This window comes from Brachionichthys hirsutus, chromosome 24 (assembly GCF_040956055.1).
Source record: "Brachionichthys hirsutus isolate HB-005 chromosome 24, CSIRO-AGI_Bhir_v1, whole genome shotgun sequence".
In the NCBI taxonomy this organism is placed as follows: domain Eukaryota; kingdom Metazoa; phylum Chordata; class Actinopteri; order Lophiiformes; family Brachionichthyidae; genus Brachionichthys; species Brachionichthys hirsutus.
The window spans coordinates 4,045,617-4,070,786 of record NC_090920.1 but is presented as its reverse complement, the minus strand read 5'-3'; the positions used below and the strand labels follow the sequence as shown (position 1 = coordinate 4,070,786).

The 25,170-nt window shown below is 52.2% G+C and overlaps 1 protein-coding gene across 1 annotated transcript in view; it reads left to right on the top strand.

The window, feature by feature from the left end:
• The window catches only part of pard3ba (par-3 family cell polarity regulator beta a), a 66,354-nt gene that overhangs the window by 25,990 nt on the left and 15,194 nt on the right, over positions 1 to 25,170 (top strand). Inside the window, 10 exon segments of the mRNA XM_068756204.1 lie at positions 1,299 to 1,507; positions 1,589 to 1,675; positions 3,980 to 4,091; positions 4,829 to 4,961; positions 5,431 to 5,504; positions 9,515 to 9,559; positions 12,849 to 13,064; positions 13,613 to 13,814; positions 23,606 to 23,716; positions 23,789 to 24,031. Coding sequence (XP_068612305.1) covers positions 1,299 to 1,507; positions 1,589 to 1,675; positions 3,980 to 4,091; positions 4,829 to 4,961; positions 5,431 to 5,504; positions 9,515 to 9,559; positions 12,849 to 13,064; positions 13,613 to 13,814; positions 23,606 to 23,716; positions 23,789 to 24,031 — 1,432 coding nt within the window.

Below are 25,170 nucleotides of genomic sequence, written 5' to 3'. Positions count from 1 at the left end.
GGCCTTCGTCGCCGCTCCCGCGTCCGCAGAGGACAATGAAGGCGAGCGTGGCGTTCCAGATAAGTGGCTGGTTTGGGATCAGCGCGGCCAGACAGCGGCTCCCTGGGGGGGGGGGCCGTCAGAAGCGGATAGCGCTCCGGCGGAACGGCCCGTAAGATCTCTGGATGTGAAACGGGTTTCTGGGACAAGATACCGCATTTGAAGGCAGATAGTGATGGAGAGAGGCTGACAGGAGGGGGGGAGGGGGGGGGGGCTCAGGGAAGAGATGAGGAGGAGGGGGGGGGGTAAACTAGTGGAGACGCTCAGCAGGAACATTTCCAAGTGTGTCTCTGTCTTCCTCAATCTCCGTCCGTTCTTCCGAAAAGCAGCGAGGGAGTCTGATCTTGCAGTGTTGGGCCATTCCAGAGAGAACACACACACACACACGCACACACACGCACACACACACACACACACACACACACACACACACACACACACACACACACGCACACACACACACACGCACGCACACACACACACGCACGCACACACACACTGAGAAGGGAGGAGATGAGGAAGAGTCGTGGTGAGAGCTAACCTATTTCCATTAAGGAGCGTTGTCGGGGCCCGGGGCCTCAATTACTTCAAAAAATATCTTTCCACCATCTCTCCATTTTTTCTCTCTCTCTAAATCCTGTCAAGCGATTATTTCAAAGAGTGTAAAAGACAACAAATTAAAGTTACCTGCAGACCCTGATGGTGTGTGTGTGTGTGTGTGTGTGTGTGTGTGTGTGTGTGTGAGGTCAGTCCAGTCCAGACTGTGCTTTATTAATAAGACGGGGTCAAAGGGCAGATCTGAGCATAATAGACAAATCGAGACTCCGCAGGAACACAAAGAGCTTCTTTCCTTTCCCGTCTGCCTTCATTTGAATTTCCCTTCTTTTTTTTTAATGGGACCTTCAGCATTGCTCCCCCCCCCCAGGGCACTATGCTATGAGAGGCTGCTATTTAAAACACTTAGAGGTGATTTAGTGCCCACCGAGGCTATTCCATTAGCTGCTCTACGTATTTATCATGGCTCTCCCGCTCTCCATAGATTGCTAACTCCACAATTTTCTGGCCTTCCCCCTTCTTCCATTTTCTGCCCCCCTCTCCCCCTCTCTCACCCCCACCCTCTCCTTTATTCCTGACGAATCTTTGCGTCTCTTGTTGAACATTTTGTCCTCTCTTTTCTGCCTTTTTTCATTTTGAAGTCCATCTTTTTTCGCCGCTGCGGCGTAAATGAGTTTAACCTTCTCCTCCTCCCTCGCCGTGAGACTCGTTACCGACGATCCAAACGTGTTTGCGCCGGCAGGACGGCCGCTTGAGCGTCAACGACCAGCTGATAGCGGTAAACGGCGAGTCGCTCCTGGGGCGCTCCAACCACGCCGCCATGGAGATGCTGCGGCATTCCATGTCATCGGAGGGGAATTCCAGAGGCGCCATCCAGCTAGTCGTTTTCAGGATACCCAGACAGGTGCAGCAGGTAGAAGTCGGAGCGTTCCTGTGACGCCATGTTTCTGTTCTTTGAGATGATTCTCTCTCTCTCTCTCTCTCCTCCCTGCAGCTGGGCGGGGCCGCCCCTCCACCGAGCACGGCACCAAACGGGCTTCCCGCCTCTCAACCCAACACCCAACCGGGCTCCGGCAGTCAGGTACGGCTGGGCGACGCCCCCCGGCACCGGCAGCAGCAGCCGCCGCCGCCGCCGCCGCCTCCTCGCCGCTCCTCCTCCCTCCTCCACTTGCTGAGGAGGCGAGCGTCGGAGCCGCAGCGTTGCGCCCAGAGGCCCGGGGAGACTCTCACCAGATACACCTATGGTTTCCACCGAAGGGGGGGGGTTAGAGGTTACGCCGAGTGCAGCGATGATGACGCACGCAGACACGCACGCAGACACGCGCGCAGCCACACGCTGGACGGGATCCACACGTACGCCGAAAACATCAGAGCGATGGCAGGTCAGATGTACGGAGACCCGCCGACGCACAGCAGGGACACGCCCAGGTACTCGGACCCGCACCACGCACCCGACCGTGCCCCCCCCCAGGCCCCACCAGCACCACCCCCGCTGCTCCGTGTCCACCTCTACGACTGAGGGTTCATGCAGACGCCATCGCAGACGCGACGTTCCGGCTTCAAATTAAAAGCACAGTTGAGCTCTTTGCAGGGGGGGGGGGGGGGGTCAGAGAGCGGACCCGGAATAATGAGTTCGGAAAGCCGTTTGATAACAATTATTGAAATCTTTTTCAGATGATCAACGCTTCCTCTGTTGTATAAATGTTCTTGCCCCTCCTGCCCCGGCGGTCCTTCTGCTCGACCCGTAAACGGAGGAACCGGTTCCGGTCGTCCTTCTTTACGTTCTCTTTAGTCTTATTGTTCCTGCTTTTCTGTCTCTCCTGCTGAATAAAGCTCATCTGAACACTCCTGCATGCCTGCCTGTCTGCCTGCTTCTCTGTTGGGATTTTGCCGGCTGCTGTCCCCCCCCCCCCCCCCTTTGCTCGATTCCCTGTTCTCTTATGAATATTTGAGAAGCTTTCTCCTCTGCTTTGGCCTCGCAGTCTGTTTCTTTCCGCCTCCTTTGGTTTTTCACTCCTAAGGTTGGAAGAACTCCACCAAATATAAATTAATCTGATTCACGAATCAGATTAAAGCCAATAGCCGCTCCGACCGTTCTGGGTTTACCGGCGATATTCAGAAGCGATTGTTTCAGAGGCCTTCAGAGATGTTTCATAGCGTTCTACGCGCCGACTGCCGCAATGACACACTCCTATTGGTGTGTGTGTGTGTGTGTGTGCGTGTTTGCGCGTGCTTCAAGCCGGTGGATAAACGCTATCAGACCCAGTTCAAAGATCAGAATACATCTGCATAGTCCTGCTGTGAAACCGCTGTCACAATGAGCAAAAGCCCCCCCCCCTCCTTTTAGCAGGGTGTGTTAGCATGCAGCTACCGATCCCATCCAAATATGGTCTCCGGTTTCCTCTCGCCTCCAAAAACATGCATCCTCGGTCCTCTCTCTCTCTCTCTCTCAGAAACCTATTGTATTCATCTGTAGGCTGGGGCTGTATGGATAGATGGACCCCCCCCCCCCCCAATCCTTATTGTTGTGGGATTAAGATAACTGACTGCCTGTCTGCTTCAAAAGCCTCAGGCGAGTCGTCAGTTTGTCGAGGGGGATGGATGGATGGATGGAGGGATGGATGGATGGAGGGATGGAGGGATGGAGGGATGTGATGTGTCACCGGCAAAAGCACAAGAGCCGTCAGATGTCGGTGCAGAAATACAAAAGGCACACGTATATGAGCTCAAAGTGATTGACAGCTCTGATTTAGAGACTTGTTAACGTGTGTGTGTGTGCGTGTGTGTGCGCACGTGCGTGCGTGCTAATGATCCCCCTGTTTTCCATGACAATCTGAACACACCTCACCCGAGGCTTTGATCGGATGTTGGATTATTATATCCTGTCTAGGGATTATTCATGCCTACAGTACAGTGTGTGTGTGTGTGTGTGTGTGTGTGTGTGTGTGAGAGAGAGAGAGAGACTTCCTTTATCCTGCAGCATGCCCCCCCCCCCCAGGACTTTCGCCGTTATTTAGGAGGAGGAGAATCCGTTTTATGATCAACCCAGATTTCATCCTTCTTTTAAGACGTTAAAAAGGACTTGCCCGGTTCCATCCCATAATCAAAAGCATGAACGTTGACGTTTTCTGATTGGACGTTCATCACTTTAGCGACATGTCGAGTCCCAAATCCATCTAATTTAAATGTAAACGTGCATAAACCAATCTGTATAGCTATAAGTTAAACTCGTTAAACTCTCAGAATGCCGTTCTGAGTTCTGCACAATCGATCGATTCGCGATGAGGCGAGCGTGTTCGAGTCCTCGAGGCGGTTTCAGCCGCATTCCTCAGAGGCGTGTTGCTGAGAAGACGTTTCCATTTCCTCCCTGTATTCTCTTTGACAGGAATCTTGGGGCCACAATGCGTACCAGGGGCCTGCAGGACGCGCTAGACCCCCCAAGACGGACTTCCCTGTGAACGGCGGCGGCCGCTACGCATACGAGAGCTCCGGAAACGGTGAGCCCCGCCCATGCTCGACGTTTGTCCATCTGGACGGTCAACATTAGACTCCAGTGCTCGCTGTGGATGAGTGTGTGTGTGTGTGTGTGTGTGTGTGTGTGTGTGTGCGCGTCAGTGTCGCATTACACCAGAGGACGCTCTGGTTCCTGCCGGAGAGAGGAAGTTATCACTTTCTGAACGCGGCGGGAAGATCTGACCCTTGAATCGTCTCGCTAATGAAACGGATTCTAAGTGGGCGGGGCTTAGCATGAAGGCGCTTGTGCAGCTTGCTAGCGCTGCGTTGGAACAAACTGTTTTAGACTCATCCTTTACCCCCCCCCCCCCCCCCCCCCGGGACGCAGCTCGCCATCAACGTGCAGGAAGCGTTTCTGCAAAGCTCCAAGGGGAATATTGTGTTGGCGTGAATGTTTGTTACTTCCTGCGTGTTTTCCAAGTGATTAATTTAGCTAATGAGTGATGTTTAAGACTTTTACGAATGGATGGCTAATTGTACGTGTTGCGTTTTGCCGTTTGGGCCTTTTTATCATTCCCGTTTGTTTCATCTCGATGATTCCAAATTGAATTCTGAGCGGGATTTGTCTCGGATGATCCGCTCCGTGCGTTGCTCCACGCACTCGTCTCCCACGCCTCCTCCTCATTTATTAGTTTGAGAATTGAACTTTCAGATATACATCCTGCAGAACAGGCGCAACTAGCTAAATAGCGTCCGTCTGACGGCTTGTGTTTCTCTTCAGCGCCATACGCCGCCGCCGCCACCAACGGGAGTTACGGACATTACGGCAACGGTCACGACTTTCCTCTCCCGCCCTCCCCCGGCACGATGGAGGAAATGAAGAAAGACTTGGTGCTACCTCCCCGGCACCACGGGTAACCCCCAATCACACACACGCACACACACACACACACACACACAGCGATACGTTAACACAGAGCCGGAGTAATGATATTCCAGTGACACTCTTAATATGAGCCGCCGTCCTGCGAGATGGAGAGGAGCCATTACGCTAAATATTACATTGCTCACATGCATTATTTAGATTAAATGGTCTCATTTCAATCGCCTACTTGCATTATGCATCGGTAATTATGGTCATGGAATAACAGAGTCAATTCTTTAGGGAATTAAAAGCTTTAGGAGCGATGATCCTCTTAGCATTCGGCTACATGCGTTAGTTAGCTCGCTCCAAACTTACCGGAAAGTTCAGGAAAATACTGGCAGCGTGTCGCTTAGCAACCGTCTGACAATCTGTGATTCCACTGTGCACGAGGATATACGCCATACCATAATAGTAAGGGTGTGCTTGCACTGACGGTGATCCTGAATATTGGTTTGCAGGCCGCCCCTCCTGGCTGCGGCGAAAGCTACGGACAGCAAACCTCGAAACAGATTGTCCAAGAGCATGGACCTGGGTGAGTGCACACACACACACACGCGCACGCGCACGCACACAGCAGTGATCACATGGTCTTATCAGTACACTTCTTTGTTGTGATATCGAGCCTCTCCTATGATCCCCAGCCGAAGGGATTTTGACCTCCTGAACTCGTAAGCCCAGGGGGCTTTCCAAAACACAGGAAGCACACAGCCTGGTGTGTGTGTGTGCGTGTGTGCGTGTGTGTGCGTGTGTGTGTGCGCGTGTGCGTGTAAATGTAAGGCGCGAGGCTTCCCATCTCACACGTCAGTGTGTCGGACCGGCCTGATTTCCTCGTATTAACCCTTCCCTTCCCTCCTCTCCTATTCGATCACTCTTCTCATCATTCTTGAGTTTCGGTCACTTTCTGTGCGACCGACTCGAATCTTTCTTTCACTTCCATCGAATCCACTGCGAAGGTAAAGCGGAGAAAGACGTCGACGTCTGAGAGTGAGACGTCTACGATGATTAGAACGACGGTCTCGTTCTGCTTGGGCGCCCGACACTGGCCTCCGTGCATCCACCGGTTTTGCTCCCTGAGAACTGGAAAGTGAAACGGAAAACCGATATTCCTGCAGGAACGTGTTCTCTACTCTCTTCCTCTTCATCTCTCGCTTTAGCCTCCATCTTTGCATGTTTTCCCTTTCATCCTTTCCTTTTCCACCCAAAGCTGAAGGCTTCATTGCGGTTGCTCTCTCTCTCTCTCTCGCCCCTTCCCTCTGTCTGATTTCCAATCGCGGTTCATTAGGCTCAGTGGATTGGCTTTCTTTCCTCTGTACACGCCTCTGCCGCCCAAGCTGATTGGCTTTCATTACGGACAAGGGTGGTCTGCACACACGCACGCACACACACACACACACACGCACACACACGCACGATCTGTGTCGACCCCCACAGGACCCACTCCAGTGCCCGCTGTTATCTCCCTCCTCTCTCTCCACCCTCCATTTGAATCGTGCTTTCTTTTCGGTGCTCCTGCTTTGCTCCTTTTCCTCGCTCCCCCCCCCCCCCCCCCCCATCCTCTCAGAAACACTCCGCGCTGGAACGCCGTAGTTACCGGGAGCGCCGTTTGTCCCCGTCTGAAGCTGACCCTCTCTGCACAATATTTGTTAAAGAGTAAAAGGTTAGCTTTTATTAAACTCCAGTAGACAGGGAAGGTCGAGCCGCTATTATTGACCTTCATTGAGCTTCAATAGTCCGTTGACTCAGAGCTTCACTAGTCCGTTGACTCAGAGCTTCAATAGCCCGTTGACTCAGAGCTTCAATAGTCCGTAGACTCAGAGCTTCAATAGTCCGTTGACTCAGAGCTTCAATAGTCCGTTGACTCAGAGCTTCAATAGTCCGTAGACTCAGAGCTTCAATAGTCCGTTGACTCAGAGCTTCAATAGTCCGTTGACTCAGAGCTTCAATAGTCCGTTGACTCAGAGCTTCAGTAGTCCGTTGACTCAGAGCTTCAATAGTCCGTTGACTCAGAGCTTCAATAGTCCGTAGACTCAGAGCTTCAATAGTCCGTTGACTCAGAGCTTCAATAGTCCGTTGACTCAGAGCTTCAATAGTCCGTTGACTCAGAACTTCAATAGTCCGTTGACTCAGAGCTTCAATAGTCCGTTGACTCAGAGCTTCAATAGTCCGTTGACTCAGAGCTTCAATAGTCCGTTGACTCAGAGCTTCAGTAGTCCGTTGACTCAGAGCTTCAATAGTCCGTTGACTCAGAGCTTCAATAGTCCGTTGACTCAGAGCTTCAGTAGTCCGTTGACTCAGAGCTTCAATAGTCCGTAGACTCAGAGCTTCAATAGTCCGTAGACTCAGAGCTTCAATAGTCCGTTGACTCAGAGCTTCAGTAGTCCGTTGACTCAGAGCGTCAATAGTCCGTTGACTCAGAGCTTCAATAGTCCGTTGACTCAGAGCTTCAGTAGTCCGTTGACTCAGAGCTTCAATAGTCCGTTGACTCAGAGCTTCAATAGTCCGTTGACTCAGAGCTTCAATAGTCCGCTGACTCAGAGCTTCAATAGTCCGTTGACTCAGAGCTTCAATAGTCCGTTGACTCAGAGCTTCAATAGTCCGTTGACTCAGAGCTTCAGTAGTCCGTGACTCAGAGCTTCAATAGTCCGTTGACTCAGAGCTTCAGTAGTCCGTTGACTCAGAGCTTCAGTAGTCCGTTGACTCAGAGCTTCAATAGTCCGTTGACTCAGAGCTTCAATAGTCCGTTGACTCAGAGCTTCAATAGTCCGTTGACTCAGAGCTTCAATAGTCCGTTGACTCAGAGCTTCAATAGTCCGTTGACTCAGAGCTTCAATAGTCCGTTGACTCAGAGCTTCAGTAGTCCGTTGACTCAGAGCTTCAATAGTCCGTAGACTCAGAGCTTCAATAGTCCGTTGACTCAGAGCTTCAATAGTCCGTTGACTCAGAGCTTTAATAGTCCGTTGACTCAGAGCTTTAATAGTCCGTTGACTCAGAGCTTCAATAGTCCGTTGACTCAGAGCTTCAATAGTCCGTTGACTCAGAGCTTCAATAGTCCGTTGACTCAGAGCTTCAATAGTCCGTTGACTCAGAGCTTCGATAGTCCGTTGACTCGGAGCTTCAATAGTCCGTTGACTCGGAGCTTCAATAGTCCGTTGACTCAGAGCTTCAATAGTCCGTTGACTCAGAGCTTCAATAGTCCGTTGACTCAGAGCTTCAATAGTCCGTTGACTCAGAGCTTTTTCTAGCAAGTTTGATGGCGCGGTTTTCTTTTCTCTTTCACCCAAAGCAATAATGGAAACGAGCATTTTTCACTCCGGATGGATCAAAGTGCATTAAAAGCGCCGATCGTTTAAAGAAGTGGCTCCGATGGATTCCACTTTGCCATTGAAGTTATTTTTGCCGTACTCTGGGTGAATTTTCACGAAAGCCTCTCCGTCTGACAGACGTGGATTTAACGCAGGCTCTCTAAAACATAAGTGCAGTCCTCGAACGAAGCCCCCGTCCGCTGGAAACCCGGGGCGCCTCCCCGGGTCGGTTCTGGTCACAGGTCGAGGTAGCACGATGCTACGATGCTACGATGACGCCAGGACGCGGACCGATCCGTCCAGCCGTGGGACGAGTGGACGCCGTGGCTCCATTCCAGAGCAAACAGAGAGAGGAACTAATAGAGCAACGACAAACCAAAGACCCCATGAAACGCTCTTTATCACTCTCCCTGTCTCTCTCTGTCTGTCTTCATCACGTCTCTGCCTCAGTCTTCCTCAGTTTCCTTTCCCTCCTCCGTCCTCCGACCGTCTTTCCCTTTTACATCTGTCTCCACTAGAATGATAGATTGTCTTTTCTTTTCACTGATCGTCGTTCTTCCTCCTTCATCCTGTTCCCTCAAAGCTTCTCCTCTCCTCTCCTCTCCTCTCCTCTCCTCTCTTTTCTTCTCCTCTCCTCTCTTTTCCTCTCCTCTCCTCTCCTCTCTTTTCCTCTCCTCTCCTCTCCTCTCCTCTCCTCTCCTCTCCTCTCCTCTCCTCTCCTCTCCTCTCCTCTCCTCTCCTCTCCTCTCCTCTCCTCTCCTCTCCTCTCCTCTCCTCTCCTCTCCTCTCCTCTCCTCTCCTCTCCTCTCCTCTCCTCTCCTCTCCTCTGCTCTCCTCTCCTCTGCTCTCTTTTCCTCTCCTCTCTTTTCCTCTCCTCTCCTTCTCACCCGTCTGTCTGTCTGTCCTCCGGGAAAATTGCCCTCATAAAAAATGAAGAGGATTATTTAAGAAAAATGGCAGCATAATGAAACCCTATTATCCCACAGTGCGCCGCCTGCGGCGTCGACTGCTGCCGGAGTGCAATCCTGTTTAGTTAGATTATGGGGGGGGGGGGTTCTTTTTTTGCCTCCCTTTATTGTTTCCGTCTCTCATTTTCTCCCCCAATCAGGACATTCTTCTTGTTTTCCTGCTCCTTATTTCATTTCCTCTTGCCGTCCCGTCTTATCCCCCCCCCCCCCCCGTTATGACTGTTGACTCCCGTTCGCTGTGTGATTCTCTCCGTTTGGTCTTTCTCTCCTAGTGGCCGATGAAAGCGACGTGGGCTCGCTGGCTGGCCAGAGGAACGGTGAGCAACGCCGAATCTCTCTCCAGCTGCAGTTTCATGTGACACGCCCACCCCCCCCCCCCGTCATCTCTTCTCCTCCCCCTCCCTCCCCCTCCGTCCACTCCCTGACTTTGAGTTAGCGTCGGGGCTAAGAGCTTCACACCGGAATGGTTAGAAGTACGAGAGTTGAGAGGAGAACAATGAGCATAATTAATGTGGCCTGTGAGAGAGTCACGTGACTTCACAGACACACACGCACACACACACACACACACACACACACACACACACACACTGATCTCTTGAATCCACCTGCCACTGAGCCTGTTGCAGGTAGAATGCAAACGGCCCGAGCGCCGCTGCTAACCTCAACCCCCCCCCACTCAGCATTTCCACTTGGCCTTCGCACTCCTCTCCTCCCAGAGAGCTCCCCTCCTCCTCCTCCTCCCCTCCACTCCTCCACCTCCTCCTCCCAGTAGGATCTTCCTGGAATTCCTGATCAGCCTGTAACCCCCCCCCGCAGCCCCCGATGAATGGGCCGTCCCTTTCCTCTTGTTTTCCACGTCTGAGCTTTCACGCGTTTGTCATTCTCCTTTTGCTGATGCAGCGTGTTTGCCCAGCTTCTTACGCTGCACCCCCCCACACAGGACTCCACCCCCCCCCCCCCCCCCTCCTAAGTGGCCTCGCTGTTTCTTTATGGGCTTTGACACATTTCATTAGGCGGATGGTCTTAAGAGGGCCTGCCCGGCTCCTTTAATCTGCCTAAAACCCTTTTCCCTTTTCTGTCTGGCTGGAGCTGCTGAGAGGAGCGTTTCACTGCTTCCCCCCCCCCCCCCCCCTCGCTCCGTCTCTCTCCCTGTCACCCCCCCCCCCCCCCCCCTCCCGCTCCGTCTCTCTGTCCATCTGCAATAGAGCCGCTTTCTTTTTTTTGTTCTTTCTTTCATCTTTGCTGCCGCTTCTTTACCCACAATGCTTCACTTCTCTGATTATTGCCCGTCTCCTCTTTGTTGCCAGGCTCATCCTCATTTTTATCATCCTCTCAATCCTAAACCTTCATCTCTCCCCCTTCATTTCTCTGCCCCCCCCCCCCCCTCTCTCTCTTTCTATCCTCTGCAGCTATATCTGTATCAGCTTTATGTGATTATAGCGAACATGCTCCAGTCTCAAACGTTCCTCTAGTCCCAGCGTAGCGCGCGTGTGTGTGTGTGTGTGCGTGTGTGTGTGTGTGTGTGTGTGTGTGTGGACACCCCTACTAATGGAAAAATATCCCTTTATTCATCCCTCCATTCCGCTCCCTGAGAGTCTAACATCTCCCTCTCTCTTACAACACACCTGGGAGCCCATCCGGCGCGCACACGCACACACGCACACGCACACACACACAGACACGCCGTGCAGGGGGTTCTGTTGCATTATCACCTCATGCTAACCTACCTGTGTTGTTTTCTCGCACGTTTAAGTGTTGTTTAATGTGTTATATCTTATTATATGTGTTATTGTGTGTTTTCTGTTCATCATTTCAAGATTCCGTCTTCGTTTTGTGCTGACTCATCGTTTTAAGCCGCCGTTGTTTCCTCAGTCTTTGCGTGACTCGCTCTCGCTCCCTCCTTGCCTCACTCGATCGCCCCCCTTTTTACTTCCATTGCCCCGCCTTAATATCTGCGTTTCATTGCTGTCCCGGTTTCGTGTCTCCAAGTGGCGTCCAAGCTTCTAAAAAGTCCCAAAACTAGACGTGACAACGCAACAAGGACTGACACCACGCACCCCTCAGACCGCCCGTTTGAAACAAGCCCCCCCCCCCCGTGCTGCTGTAATCCAGGACAGGTAGCAGTAATTACGAAATGGCCTTTTCAGTCTCCTCCAGTTATTAAAGCCATTTGTCCAGCCGGACGCAGCCCCCCCCCCCCCCCACGCAGCCAAACCCAATTACTGCCAGAGTCGCGCCTTCACCCGGCGTCGTCCTCCGCCTCCGGGCAGCGGCGGGGGCCGCGCCGTGATTGGACGGCTGTCTGGACTGATTTGGTCTGGAGTCGGGTTTGGATCAGTCAGTCTGTTCAGAGCTGGTTGCTGATCAATAAGTGCTGATCGTCTCATCCGTCCATTTATGGAGGTGGGGCTTTTAATTCCATACCTCCAAGCCGCCCATTGAATGACAGTTTACCCAGAAAGCCATGCGGTACCAGGACCGGCCCATTCTGTGCGTGCGTGCGCTTAAAAGATTTTAACTTTGGCCAGAAGCAACAAGTGTCTCCATGGCAACCCACCATAACCTCGCTCTCCCTCACACACTTCACGCCGCCACCAGTCGGGTTTGATTGAGGGGGGGGGCACTTTTCTTGTAACCCTGGCAACCTTCTGCTGACACAGCGGGCGGCGATATGTGATAAACGGCGATTTCACCCTCCATTGGGTTGAGCTGGCGATGATCGCCCCCCCCCATTAAAGCCCCCATTATTCATTTACTTCCAGCCCCACCCACGTGACATGCGTGGAGCGAGTGGCCCTCCCACACAAACACGCCCCTTGTTCCTCTAAGAGGATCAGGGACACGCCCATCGCTCGCGCAGGGAATCGAGGCTCAACTCTCTCCCCCTTTGGACAGAATTCCCACGTCTGCTATGGTCACATGCACGCCCACACACACACACACACACACACTTCTATAGTGCAGCAATACGCCGGCGAGGAGCTTGATTCTATCAGGCTGCGTTTTATCCCTTCTGTTCTTTTCATCTTCAGAGCCTCGTATTTCTGATGGTTTTTGAGCGTCTTTCCTAATTTTCTGGCTTAAAATCTGTAGAACGTGTCGCTGAGCTTCATCTAAACATCAAAAATGCTCTTGGATATTCTAATTTTGATTAAAAATACGTAAGGATTCGTCTTCTTTTTAATCCAGGAAGGAATTAATGTCAAATTTAAATTCCAATAAAACTAATATGACCAGGTGTAGTTATATATATTAAAAATATTATAGAAAATGTCTGTTAAACATTATGAAAAAAGCAAAACGCCAGTATTTGGATGCTTATTAAAGACATTTCCATTTAATTATAATCCAGAGCTAAGCAAGGAAAGCAAAATGCTTCCATCTATATTCAGAATCGTGTTGAAGGATGACTCCAAAGACTCAATCTGTCTCATAAATATTCAGTGTTTTGTCTTTTTAAATTCTTTTCTTGTGGATTTCTGCTTTTGACTGAGACTGAATTGACCAAAATCTCCATTAACTCTCCATCCTTACCTTCCCTGCCCTCCCGTGTCTTTGTCCTCTACGTCCATCCCACCCTGTCTTCTCCCTTTTGCGTCTCAGAGTCGTCGGCCGTTGGCGTTCTGGGCCCGAGCTTGGGTCTCTGGAAGTCCAGCTCCCTGGAGAGCCTTCAGTCGGCCATGTCTGAGGCCGAGCAGAGTCGGGTCCAAGCCCAGGTTCCCTTCCACCGCCCGCGGCCGCACATGGTCCGGGGGCGGGGCTGCAATCAGAGTTTCCGCTGCGCCATCGACAGGTCCTATGAGGGACCCTCTGAAGACGGTAAGACGTCTTTCCTGGCATTTCGTAAGACCGACTGGTGAGTTCGGACAGTTCTCAAGCGAGTTGTCCCTTTAATGTACGGCTGTCAGGAGATCCTCTCCTCGCCATTTAGATCAGGCGATGCGTAGCCCTCCGGTTTTATGAAACACCGGCGAGTGCCAAGGGACAGCGCTTAGCCTAAGTACCTTAATGAAATGCAGCGCTCAGCGATTTAGCAAGAGCAACTTTATATCAAGAGCAGCACCTTTTTAATGCTTTACCTCGCGTGTGTGTGTGTGTGTGTGTGTTAGTGTTTAAGTTGTGCCATAAACACTGTGGTGTGAGGGAAACGTTAGATTAATTTAACAGGAAATGACACGTAGGAAATGTAAATTCTCATATTTCTGTCTTCGGCAGGTCGGCCATTTCTTCGTTTTTGTGCTGTTAAAGCTATTAAACAAAAACAAAAGTGAACAATCGTGTCGACTTTAAGACCCTCGTTTGCACCGAGGGTACCTTTTTTTTTTCTTGCCACACAATCTAACCGCGACTCCCGTGAACGTCCTCAGACGACGACCTGTCGGGGCGGAGCTCCGGCCACGAGACGCCCGCCAGCAGCTCCTCCCGCCAGGATCTGGATGCCGAGGAGGGAACGAAGAAGAAGAAAACCAAAGGGAAGAAGAAAGAGAAGAAGAGCAAAGGGAAGAAGAGGGACGACTCTGTGGAGGATCAGGAGAAGAAGACTAAAAGGAAGGGATTCGGACTCTTGAGGTAGGAAAGACTTGAAACCACGACGTACTTTTATTTGTGGGTTTTGATTCTGATAAGTCAAAGATTTATTGATTCTCTAAATTGAAAAGGTCAGGCTTGAGGCCCAACGGTAAATGAAATGAAGTCGAATTTGGGTTTGATCTAGAATTCGACTGGAAACGACGCCGCCCTGCTTCTACAAATGACCCGCTGAGCACAGCAGGATTACAGGATACAGGATTATTGGATGCGGACGCAACCGTCTCCGTTACGTCTCAACCCGAGCAGAGTCCCTCTGAGGCGTTATCGGCGTGTCCCCGTCGTGGTCGCGGCGGTCCAATCCTTATCTGTGTGGTCGGAGCATCGCCGCACGTCCAACGCTCGAGATTCAATTAGGCTGCGGCTGAGAGGACAGCGCCGGCCCACAGATGAAGAGATAAGAACCCAATCGAACGCGGTGTCCAGGGCAGTAATGGACGAGGGACTCGTATGGTGAGGCTGGCGGTGAAGACGAGGGCGGGATGAAAGGCGCGAGTTAGAATCTGTTCCACTAAACGCCCGATTCCCGAAAGAATCGAACGTTGATCTCGCATCTTCCCCTCGTCTCACGTTGAAGCGGAGACTTGAGCTTCTCTCCTTCCTCTCGAGCCTCCAGACTGCTGCGGCGCACGCCCGCCTCTCTCTCTCCCCGGCCTTTATCATGGCCGACGTGATTGTTATTGAACTTGAAATATGACTTAATTAGCCGGAGCATCTAATTGCAGCTCTCAAATGTTATTTTACTCTGAAGGCAGCATTAGGAAAAGGGCAAATTCTAAACACGTGACCTCAATTTACCTCGGCGCCCAAAGTGTGGCGCTTGCTTAATATCAAGGGTATCGTTTCCTGGCTCTGCAGTTTGTTCTGTCCCGGGGAGTGAAGGTCAAAGGTCACACACACATTCATAGGTCTAATTATTAGGGAATTAGGAGTCGCTGATTTCCAATAAATGCTAATGCTAATACATTTACAAAGGGAGAAAAGCGTTTTAAACGTGCGGCTTTTTGACCCAATGACGGCGCAGTGAGACTAACGTATGGCCCAATCAGGACGCTCTGTCTTCTCTCGGTGCCACAAACAGACTTTAGTAGAAATATTATTCTACCCAAAAGCTGAAGGCGTATTTTGAGCTCCTCGTCTTGGGACGTTGAGTTCGGCGAACGCTTGGTCTTGTTTTTGTGCGAGGATTAGATCCGGCGTGACTTATTCGATGGATCAAGGTTTAAAGGATGCGGCTTATGCCGACGCCTCCTGGTTGCTCCCAGGTAGCGTTTGATTCGTCGTCGCCGGGTGAAGGCGTGTGCACTTTGAGTAGTTTCTTATACAGACGTGTGTCACCGCTCAACACGCCCCGTCTGTCCCGTCAGTCGCTCAGTCAGGATCAATGTTCAGCCGACTGAACCGCGACGGCGAGTCAACAGCCCGCCACCGGTATACGGGACATGAAAGCCCGGGGGGGGGGGGGGGGTTGAGCCGCTGTTCACAAATCGCCCCCACTTGTCTGTCGCAGCACTGAAGAAATCCGACAGGGAAGCAAGCCAGTTAGCGCCGTCCGTTCCGCTCTTATCCTATCACAAAGCGGCAGGAAGTACGGCGCTGAGGTAGTCAAACCGGGGGGGGGGGGGGCATGATTGCTCCCTGCCTCCTCGCTGCACTCCCAGAAGGCCTTGCTCCTTACGTTTAGCTTCATGATGAGCCCCTTTTCACTTTCTGTCCTTCCTACTTCCTCCCGTCTTTTCAATTTGTCTATTTCCTCTTCATGAAGTATTGATTTAACCAGACGGCGTCGGATGAGATAACTAGACGCTCGTGTGTCCAGTAACTAGTTAGTTAGTCTTTCTACGCCTGGAGAACCAGAAGCGAACCTCAAAGCAGCATCGCTTCTCGCTAACTTCTTGCTAATCCGGCTGGCGTGTTCGCGGCTCCGGAGGTGACTCTGAGCCGCGATGGGCGCCGCGCTGCCGCCGGTTAACGCACCGCAGGTGTGTTTCCTTGATCCGCCTCTTCATCTGGCATTTAAAAGCCATTAGCTGCACCGGCATGCAGCGGGGAGTATTTAATAAGAGTATTCCCTTCTGTAAAATATGCATAAGGCTATAGCGTTTACACACGGGACTAACCGCTCTCTGGTGGATACGCATTATCGCTCTCTCTCGCTTCGTCTCTATTCATCTCTTTATCTTCCCATAAATAATATATATGAAACCACGAATCACTTTTCTTTGCAACACTCGGCATGTATGGAACGCCCCCCCCCCCTAATGAATGCTCTTGCACCTTATAGTCATCGTACATTTGAATTGTCGCACGGCCATCCTTGACTTGCGCCGTCGTTTTCTGAACTTTGACTCGGCTATTTGCATTTTCCCTTTTCTTTTTCTCCTCGTGTTCTTTTCTCACAAAGCCCCTTTGTGAATGTAGCGTAGCATTAATATACTGTTAGCAGCATAGAGAGGATCAAAGTAGTCCCATGACGATAGCCCAGTTCATAATGCCAGACAGCCTAAATCTAAAAACCTGCCGAGTCGTCCTCCACTTAGAAATGATGATTTCTGTCCCCGTCATTGAGGCACAATTCTAATTTGCGACATTGGCGCTATCGCCGATGGCAGCTGACAGAAAAGCAAATTAACTCTGCCCCCCCCCCCCGTTCCTGCCCTCCCTCCAGCGGGACGGGCAGCGTTGTCTGAAATGATGTGCAGGCTTATTGATGTTGACGGGAGCTGTCAGTCAGATATCAGAGGGGCGGGGCCTGGCGGTGGATTGGACCAGGAAGTCCTCATGCATAGCAGCTGATCGCGGCGCAGGACCAACCGGGGCCGCGCCTTCCCGCTCCCTCCCTCCCTCTCTTCTCCGTCGCAACTTGTTTACCTGGGACGTTTTTGAGTTTCCAGGTCTACATTTATTTCTGACTTCAGATGATCAATTATATCTGAATCGTCTGAAGCCTAAGGAGCGACCTTCAGGAAGTCGGTCTCGAGTGGCGTTAATCTGTTTCAGATGCTGCAGATTGCTTTAATAAATGATGCGCCGTTTCATTTTGACCGGCCGCGTCTGTGACTCGTCCCAGCGAGGAACACGATACCCGGATTCGGCGACTTATTGGCCAGAAGCTCATTATCAATGGAGGCCGTGAGCGGAGACTTCCATTTGTGTTGATCAGGTTCTCAATCCATCAGTTCCGATCGAGGTTTGACATTTGAATTGACCCTGAGGGGACGGGGGGGGGGGGGAGGGGCGCTTTGAAGCGCAGACGCATTCATATTACCCAGACAGCTCGGCGGCGACGGCCCATTCCTCATCAGCCAATTAAAGGTGCTCATTTTGACCACAGGAAAGAGTCACGACCGATTAGCATTTGATCTCATGTCCTCATGCGAGCTCGTACGCCGGGCGCCAGGAAACGATCCTGTCGTGTCCTGTCGAGTCATCTTCATGTCGAGAGTGATTGATGGACTTGTGATGTCGCACACGCAAGGACCTGCAGCGACCCGTGTGTTTCTGCAGCGCGAGAAGCGTGACCTGTGCTTTAGGGCTAATGGTGTCTTGTCTGATGTCGTGTGGAAGCCAAGAGGCTAACCTTTCCCAGGCGGCCATCTGGACGGCATCATCATGGCGGCCCGGCCATTTCCTCCTGCCCCCTCCAGCTGGGAAAGAACTGCAGACTTCACGGATCGTTTTGAGCTGGAAATGTACCACTCTTCCCAGTTCAAGGGACGAAAACTCAACTTTTCACATTTCAACCTCTAATCTCGATCTAAAATGCATTTATGCACATTAATTCTGCACTTATTAATATGCACTGAGTGCTAAAGTAGAAAGAGAAAGGCATAAAATGCTCATTAAAGCGGCGTGTTTTGAACAGGCAGTTTTTCCACCAGATCAAAATAGCTGGCTGAGATTTCTGGCTCCTCCCACAAAGAGGGGAGGGAAATAAAAATGTTATTTGAGTTGCCCGAAAAGGTGAAAAGTAACATTTAAAAACGTCAATGTGGACTGAACGTTTCAGAAACTCTGTACAGTGAAGAATTCACACGCCTGCCTTTGAACCGATGACGTACTCAAGGTAGGGCGTGTAAATACACACACGCAGACAACACGCAGACACACAGACAACACGCAGACAACACACAGACAACACACAGACAGAACGCAGACAACACGCAGACAACACGCGGACAACACGCAGACAACACACAAACACGCAGACAACACGCAGACAACACGCAGACAACACACAAACAACACGCGACAGCACGCAGACAGCACGCAGACAACACACAAACAACACGCAGACAGCACACAAACAACACGCAGACAGCACACAGACAGCACGCAGACAACACGCAGACACCACGGAGACACCACGCAGACACCACGCAGACACACAGACAACACGCAGACAACACGCAGACAACACACAAACAACACGCAGACAGCACGCAGACAGCACGCAGACAACACACAAACAACACGCAGACAGCACACAAACAACACGCAGACAGCACACAGACAACACGCAGACAGCACACAAACAACACACAAACAACACACAGACAGCACGCAGACAACACGCAGGCAGCACACAAACAACACACAGACAACACACAGACAGCACACAAACAACACGCAGACAGCACGCAGACAGCACGCAGACAACACACAAACAACACACAGACAGCACGCAGACAGCACACAAACAACACGCAGACAGCACGCAGACAGCACGCAGACAGCACGCAGACAACACGCAGACAACACACAAACAACACGCAGACATCACGCAGGCATCACGCAGACAACACGCAGACACACAGACAACACGCAGACAACACGCAGACAACACACAAACAACACGCAGACAGCACGCAGACAACACGCAGACAACACACAAACAACACACAAACAACACGCAGACAGCACACAAACAACACGCAGGCATCACACAAACAACACACAGACAACACACAGACAGCACACAAACACGCAGACAGCACGCAGACAGCACACAAACAACACACAGACAACACACAGACAGCACACAAACAACACGCAGACAGCACGCAGGCAGCACACAAACAACACGCAGACAGCACGCAGACAGCACGCAGACAGCACGCAGACAGCACGCAGACAACACGCAGACAACACACAAACAACACGCAGACATCACGCAGGCATCACGCAGACAACACGCAGACACACAGACAACACGCAGACAACACGCAGACAACACACAAACAACACACAAACAACACGCAGACAGCACGCAGACAGCACGCAGACAACACACAAACAACACGCAGACAGCACACAAACAACACGCAGACAGCACGCAGGCATCAAGCAGACAACACACAAACAACACACAAACAACACGCAGACAGCACGCAGACAACACACAAACAACACGCAGACAACACACAAACAACACGCAGACATCACGCAGGCATCACGCAGGCATCACGCAGACACACAGACAACACGCAGACAACACGCAGACAACACGCAGACAACACACAAACAACACACAAACAACACGCAGACAGCACGCAGACAACACACAAACAACACGCAGACAGCACACAAACAACACGCAGACAGCACGCAGACAGCACGCAGACAACACGCAGACAACACGCAGACGGCACGCAGACGGCACGCAGGCAGCACGCAGACAGCACGCAGACAACACGCAGACGGCACGCAGACAACACACAGACACGCAGGCATCACGCAGGCAGCCCTTCACAATGGCCGGCTGTGAGAATGGAGCGTGTCGCCCAGTGGGCGCCCCGAGTATTAATGGGATCCGTGACAGAAGTGGGAAGGGGAGAAGAAAGACGAGACAAATCGCCGTGGGCGACGGGTTTGGTGCGGAATCGCTGAGATGGGACGGCCTTGTTTCTGCAGCCGGCCGCTGGACCCTCCGTCCCTTTGTTCCGTCCTTCCTTCTATTTCAACGTCTTGTTCTTTACCGTTCTTGCGTCTCTTTGCGTTCCCGTCGTCTCCCATCCAGCTCTGAGTTCTGTCCTTTACTTCCTGTCACAAACTCCTCTTCTCCAGCGCCCTTTCTTGGTTGTTCTCATCCCTCCTTCCCTGGCACCTCCCTCTCTCCTCTCTCCTCTTCATCCCTCTCTCTTTTGTCTGCCTGTAGCATCTGTACTCGAGGGATTGGCCAGGCGTTGATTAAGAAACGCTTTCCTGCTCTCCGTTCCCGAGAGAGCGACCTGCTGCGTGTTCATACCTGTCTGTCTCTCGGGAACGGAGAGAGCGACCTGCTGCGTGTTCCTACCTGTCTGTCTCTCGGGAACGGAGAGAGTGACCTGCTGCGTGTCCGTACCTGTCTGTCTCCCGGGTACGGAGAGAGCGACCTGCTGCGTGTCCATACCTGTCTGTCTCTCGGGAACGGAGAGAGCGACCTGCTGCGTGTCCATACCTGTCTGTCTCCCGGGAACGGAGAGAGCGACCTGCTGCGTGTTCGTACCTGTCTGTCTCTCGGGAACGGAGAGAGCGACCTGCTGCGTGTCCATACCTGTCTGTCTCTCGGGAACGGAGAGAGCGACCTGCTGCGTGTTCCTACCTGTCTGTCTCCCGGGAGCGGAGAGAGCGACCTGCTGCGTGTCCATACCTGTCTGTCTCTCGGGAACGGAGAGAGCGACCTGCTGCGTGTCCATACCTGTCTGTCTCTCGGGAACGGAGAGAGCGACCTGCTGCGTGTTCCTACCTGTCTGTCTCTCGGGAACGGAGAGAGCGACCTGCTGCGTGTTCGTACCTGTCTGTCTCCCGGGTATGGAGAGAGCGACCTGCTGCGTGTTCCTACCTGTCTGTCTCCCGGGAACGGAGAGAGCGACCTGCTGCGTGTTCGTACCTGTCTGTCTCTCGGGAACGGAGAGAGCGACCTGCTGCGTGTCCGTACCTGTCTGTCTCCCGGGAACGGAGAGAGCGACCTGCTGCGTGTTCGTACCTGTCTGTCTCTCGGGAACGGAGAGAGCGACCTGCTGCGTGTCCATACCTGTCTGTCTCTCGGGAACGGAGAGAGCGACCTGCTGCGTGTTCCTACCTGTCTGTCTCTCGGGAACGGAGAGAGCGACCTGCTGCGTGTCCGTACCTAGCGTACTTTAGCGTTAGCTGCTTGTTTTCAGTGCAGTCTGGAGAATAAGATATCAAAATGGGAACTAACAGATGAATCCTCCTCTTGCATCTTCCTCCCTACATTATTAATGGAGTCTAAGTGATGCTGTTCAGGCTACAAATTAGCATCGAGCGGATCCTCCTGAGCTGCACCTTCATCTCTCGCTCTCCTCCTTCTCCTCGCCGCGTCGCCCGTTAACGGAAGCCGGTTTGGGCCACGTTGCTGGAATATGCTAGGCTAGGCCTATGGATGTCAGATAAATGGATTAAATGGTGCCCAACATGGAATACGCTGCACCCGCCGGCTATTTTCACGGTCAGACCAAGGCGGGGCTTCCTGCGCGGCGCTGCCAGGATTGGCTGGCAGTGCCGCGGTTCACGCCGGCGCCTCCAGGGGCCGAGCTTGACCTTGCGTTTGGGTGACGGGCCACTTGTAGCCTGACCCCCGGTTCCAGGAGAAAAGCACGGCGATTTTTAAAGAGGCCTTGCTGTCTATTTTTTGCCGCCTGTCTATTCCCGGACTGAAATAGTTTCCGACTGGTCTCACCGTGAAGCAGCGCCGCGTTGCCAGAGCATGGCGAAGGAGGCGCTGCACGGTATCCCTCTCTCTCTCTCTCTCTCGCTCTCTCTCTCTTCTGTGAACTCCGCTGGGATGAAAGCCTCCCCCTCCAAATGCATGCGGAGCAGTCTAATTACTGCAGGAACATTTCTGCTTGGCTGATTTACTGTTTTCCCGATGCCTCTGAACGCACCGGCATCGCCTCTACATATTCCTAAGCTCCTTATTCCTCCTCGCTTTCACAGGGGCTTCGGCTCCGGCTCCGGCTTCGGCTCCGGCGTCCGTCTCTCCCCTGTCCTCCCGCTTCTTGTTCTCAGTGTCTCTCGTTTATTTAACCAGCTCTCACTTTCCTTTCTTCTGCTTTTCTCTCTCTGTGTCTTCTCTTTCAACCAAACCGCTTTCTCCCTGGAAACAGATGTTTGGACAGAGCTTTGAGATTTGATATCCAATACTTCATTTTGTAACTTTAATTCTATAAGACTCATCGTCCCCGTCGAGAGGGACGAGATAGGGGAGCTGATTTGGCGTGTTCTTCTCCACATAAACTGGATTAGCTAATAGCAGATTGACCAGCAACAAGCCGGGAATCTCTTCCCGGCGTTCCAAGCCAAAATGCAGCGTCATCTCATCTCCGAATGCCCGGTCTGGGGCGGGCTAATGAGGACAGGGACACACTAATAATGGCTTTGGGGACAGTAGGGAGTGTGTTAAATGACTGGCTCACCCGGACCCCGCCCCCCCCCCCCTCCATAACGAGAGCTTGATGGAGTCGTTGTGAAGGTAGATAATGCGAAGTTAATGAGATGTCCTATTCTACGAGTGTTTGCAGTTCCCTATAGAGCTGCTGTGTTGATGTATACTTCTGTCTTCTTGAGTGTGTGTGTGTGTGTGTGTGCGCGTGTGTGTGTGTGTGTGTGTGTGCGTTTTACCTCCACTCCAAGCAGCACATTTTCCATCGCTTCCTTTTCATCCAGCAGCCGGTTTGGAGCCGGCAGGAAATGAACTGTCGCCTTTCAGAAAGAGTGACTGAGAAGTGATGGAGTGAATAAACGACAGGAAGAACGGGGGGGGGGAGCACAATGCCTTTAGCAAACAAACGTGGCAGGTACACGTCTCTAATTGGGATTCACACTCCTATCCCCCCCCCCCTCTCTCTCTCTTCTCAGAAGAAGCAGTGAGGAAAAGAGGCTGCCCTAATTAAAGCAGATATAATGACGGCCCCTGTGGCCCCTCCGAATCTTGATCAAGGCGCTCGGTGTGTGTGTGTGGGGGGGGGGGGGGGGTGGGGGGGGTGCACACTATTTATTTATGTCTGGTGTCCGTGTCTCTTGATGCACGCTCGATTAGACACGGTATTTCATTCTGGACTGACGGCCAATCTGCCAAAATAAAGGCGCTGCCTTCAGAGCGAATCCACGCCGCCGTTAGCTGCTAGCTTGATCGTTTTCTACCTGTGTAACGTCAATGGAGGCAGGCCCCCACAGCGACCCCGCCCAAGGGTCGGCCTTGCCCCCCCCCCCCCCCCCCCGACTTGCTCGCCCGACTGTAGCGGTGATGAGAAGCGCCTTGCCATCAATGAGATAAACACGGACATTAGATTGGCTCAGCAGGAGCTCAGAGAAAGGGGGGTGGGGGGGGGGGCAGGAGGAGAGAGAAACTCAAATATCTGAAAAGGCTCGTTTTGTCTCTTGAGAGTGTGAAGTAGAGCTTCAACCAGAGGCGAGCGAAGAGCGTGATGATGATGATGATGATGATGATGACGATGATGATGATGATGATGATGATGACGGCCATAATGGCAACGCTGATAATAAAAACACAACACGCTGTGCAGCAGCTATTTGATTGGGCGAGTTGCTCCACATGCTGGCCCACACACACACACGCACACACACACGCACACACACACACGCACACACACACACGCACGCACACACACACACACACACACACTGCATTGCCGCTGCCTGCTGTTGCATTCCAGCCATCATTATCTTATATTATTATATCATTTAGGAACGTCTCTGCTTTAGTTCTCATCGCGGGTTGATTTTAAACTCCGTCTGTCTTCCTGTTTCAGGTTTGGGAGGAAGAAAGACGAGAAGATCAAAGATGCTGCGAAGCCCCCCAAAAGCAAGCTGGAGGCTCTGAGTGAGGAGGAGCTGCAGCGGGTTCCAGACAGCAGAGACGGGTAGGGGGGGGGTCAGACACGACGGGGGCGATGCATTCCTACGGTCTTTCTCTAACCACCCCCCCCCCCCAGCTACGAGCCACGCTACGACGTGGAAGACGACGACGGCGACCCCAACTACGCCCGCATCAACAATTTCCGCAGGGACCCCTTGCCCCAGACGCGGAGCGACCGCGCTCCGTCCCCCGCAGCCCCGGCACCGGCACCCAGCCAGCCTCTGGCCTCGGCGGACGCCCCCGATGGGCTCTATGCCCAGGTCAACAGGTCGCGGCCCCCGCCTGCTCTACACAACCAGCTCCAGCCGCAGCCCGACAGGTGAGCGACCCCCCCCCTCTTAGAACCTCAACAAATGCGCGAGACACTTGAACTCGGTGTGTCAGGGTTGCCGTTCTTGAGCCCGACCAAAAGGAAGTGAACGCAAACGTCTCGATTCCCGTCTGAACTCAACATTCAAACTTCCCTCGACTCGAACACTCCGACAGAAATGACTATTGACATCAGGAACGAAGTCCCAGACGTCCGGGATGAAGCGAGAAACGGAGAAGGTTGGACGCGGCGAGGAGGCAGACGGAGGGACGGAGGAAAGGAGCGTGCAGAGGAGGAGGATGAAGGATAATTAGCCAGGGTCTCCGTTAGCGCTCATCCACTAGTGGGGGGGTCTGCGTTACCAGCCTGGTTTCTCCTCTTCCTCGCTCACTTCCTGTCCCTGTTGTGCTCATAACGTCTAATAGAGTCTTTAGCATCAGCATGATGGATGAGGAGCACTTTTTGGGTCGAGCACGGGGGGGCAGGAGCCGAAGAAAGAGAGAAAGGAGCGATCATGTTGTTTTTCTTTACAGTATGAAACAAGCCTGGACTAAAGTGAGAGGTTTAAGGATGTTACAGACATTTAGAGTGCCGTTTGTGTTGTCCTTTCATCGCATTATAAAATGTAATAACAGGAATTATGTTTGCTTCTTTGTGACAAAAGCGTCGTTTCATTTGACTTGTTTTTTTTTACAGCGCAGCTCTAGTTTTCCTTTCCTTTAAAAGCTGAGACGAGTTCAAATTCATTTGAAAGGGAAAATGAAGGTGGGCAGCAAAACGATTCCCTGAAGCGTCCGTCACGCTTTTACAGACGAAGAAGGAAACGTCTTCGTCGCCTCGCCGCGAGGTTCCATGAAAATGTCCTCAGTGAGAGTTTCTGTTCCTTCTAAATGATTCCAAATCGTGAATTAGCGAAGAGGAATTACCAGTGAATAGAAGTTAAATAGATCGCAGGGTTCAGTCCTGCCTGATGGGCGGAGTGACCTTCAGTTGGGGGGGGGCGTGTCTGACGTGTCGGCGGGTTTGGACCGCGGCGCTCATTCACGAAGTCGGCCCAGCTGTTAAAACACACGCAACCAACCACGGGGTTGGACACACACACACACACACAGCCGCCCACGTGGAGTATTTCTGTAAGGAGGCCCGGT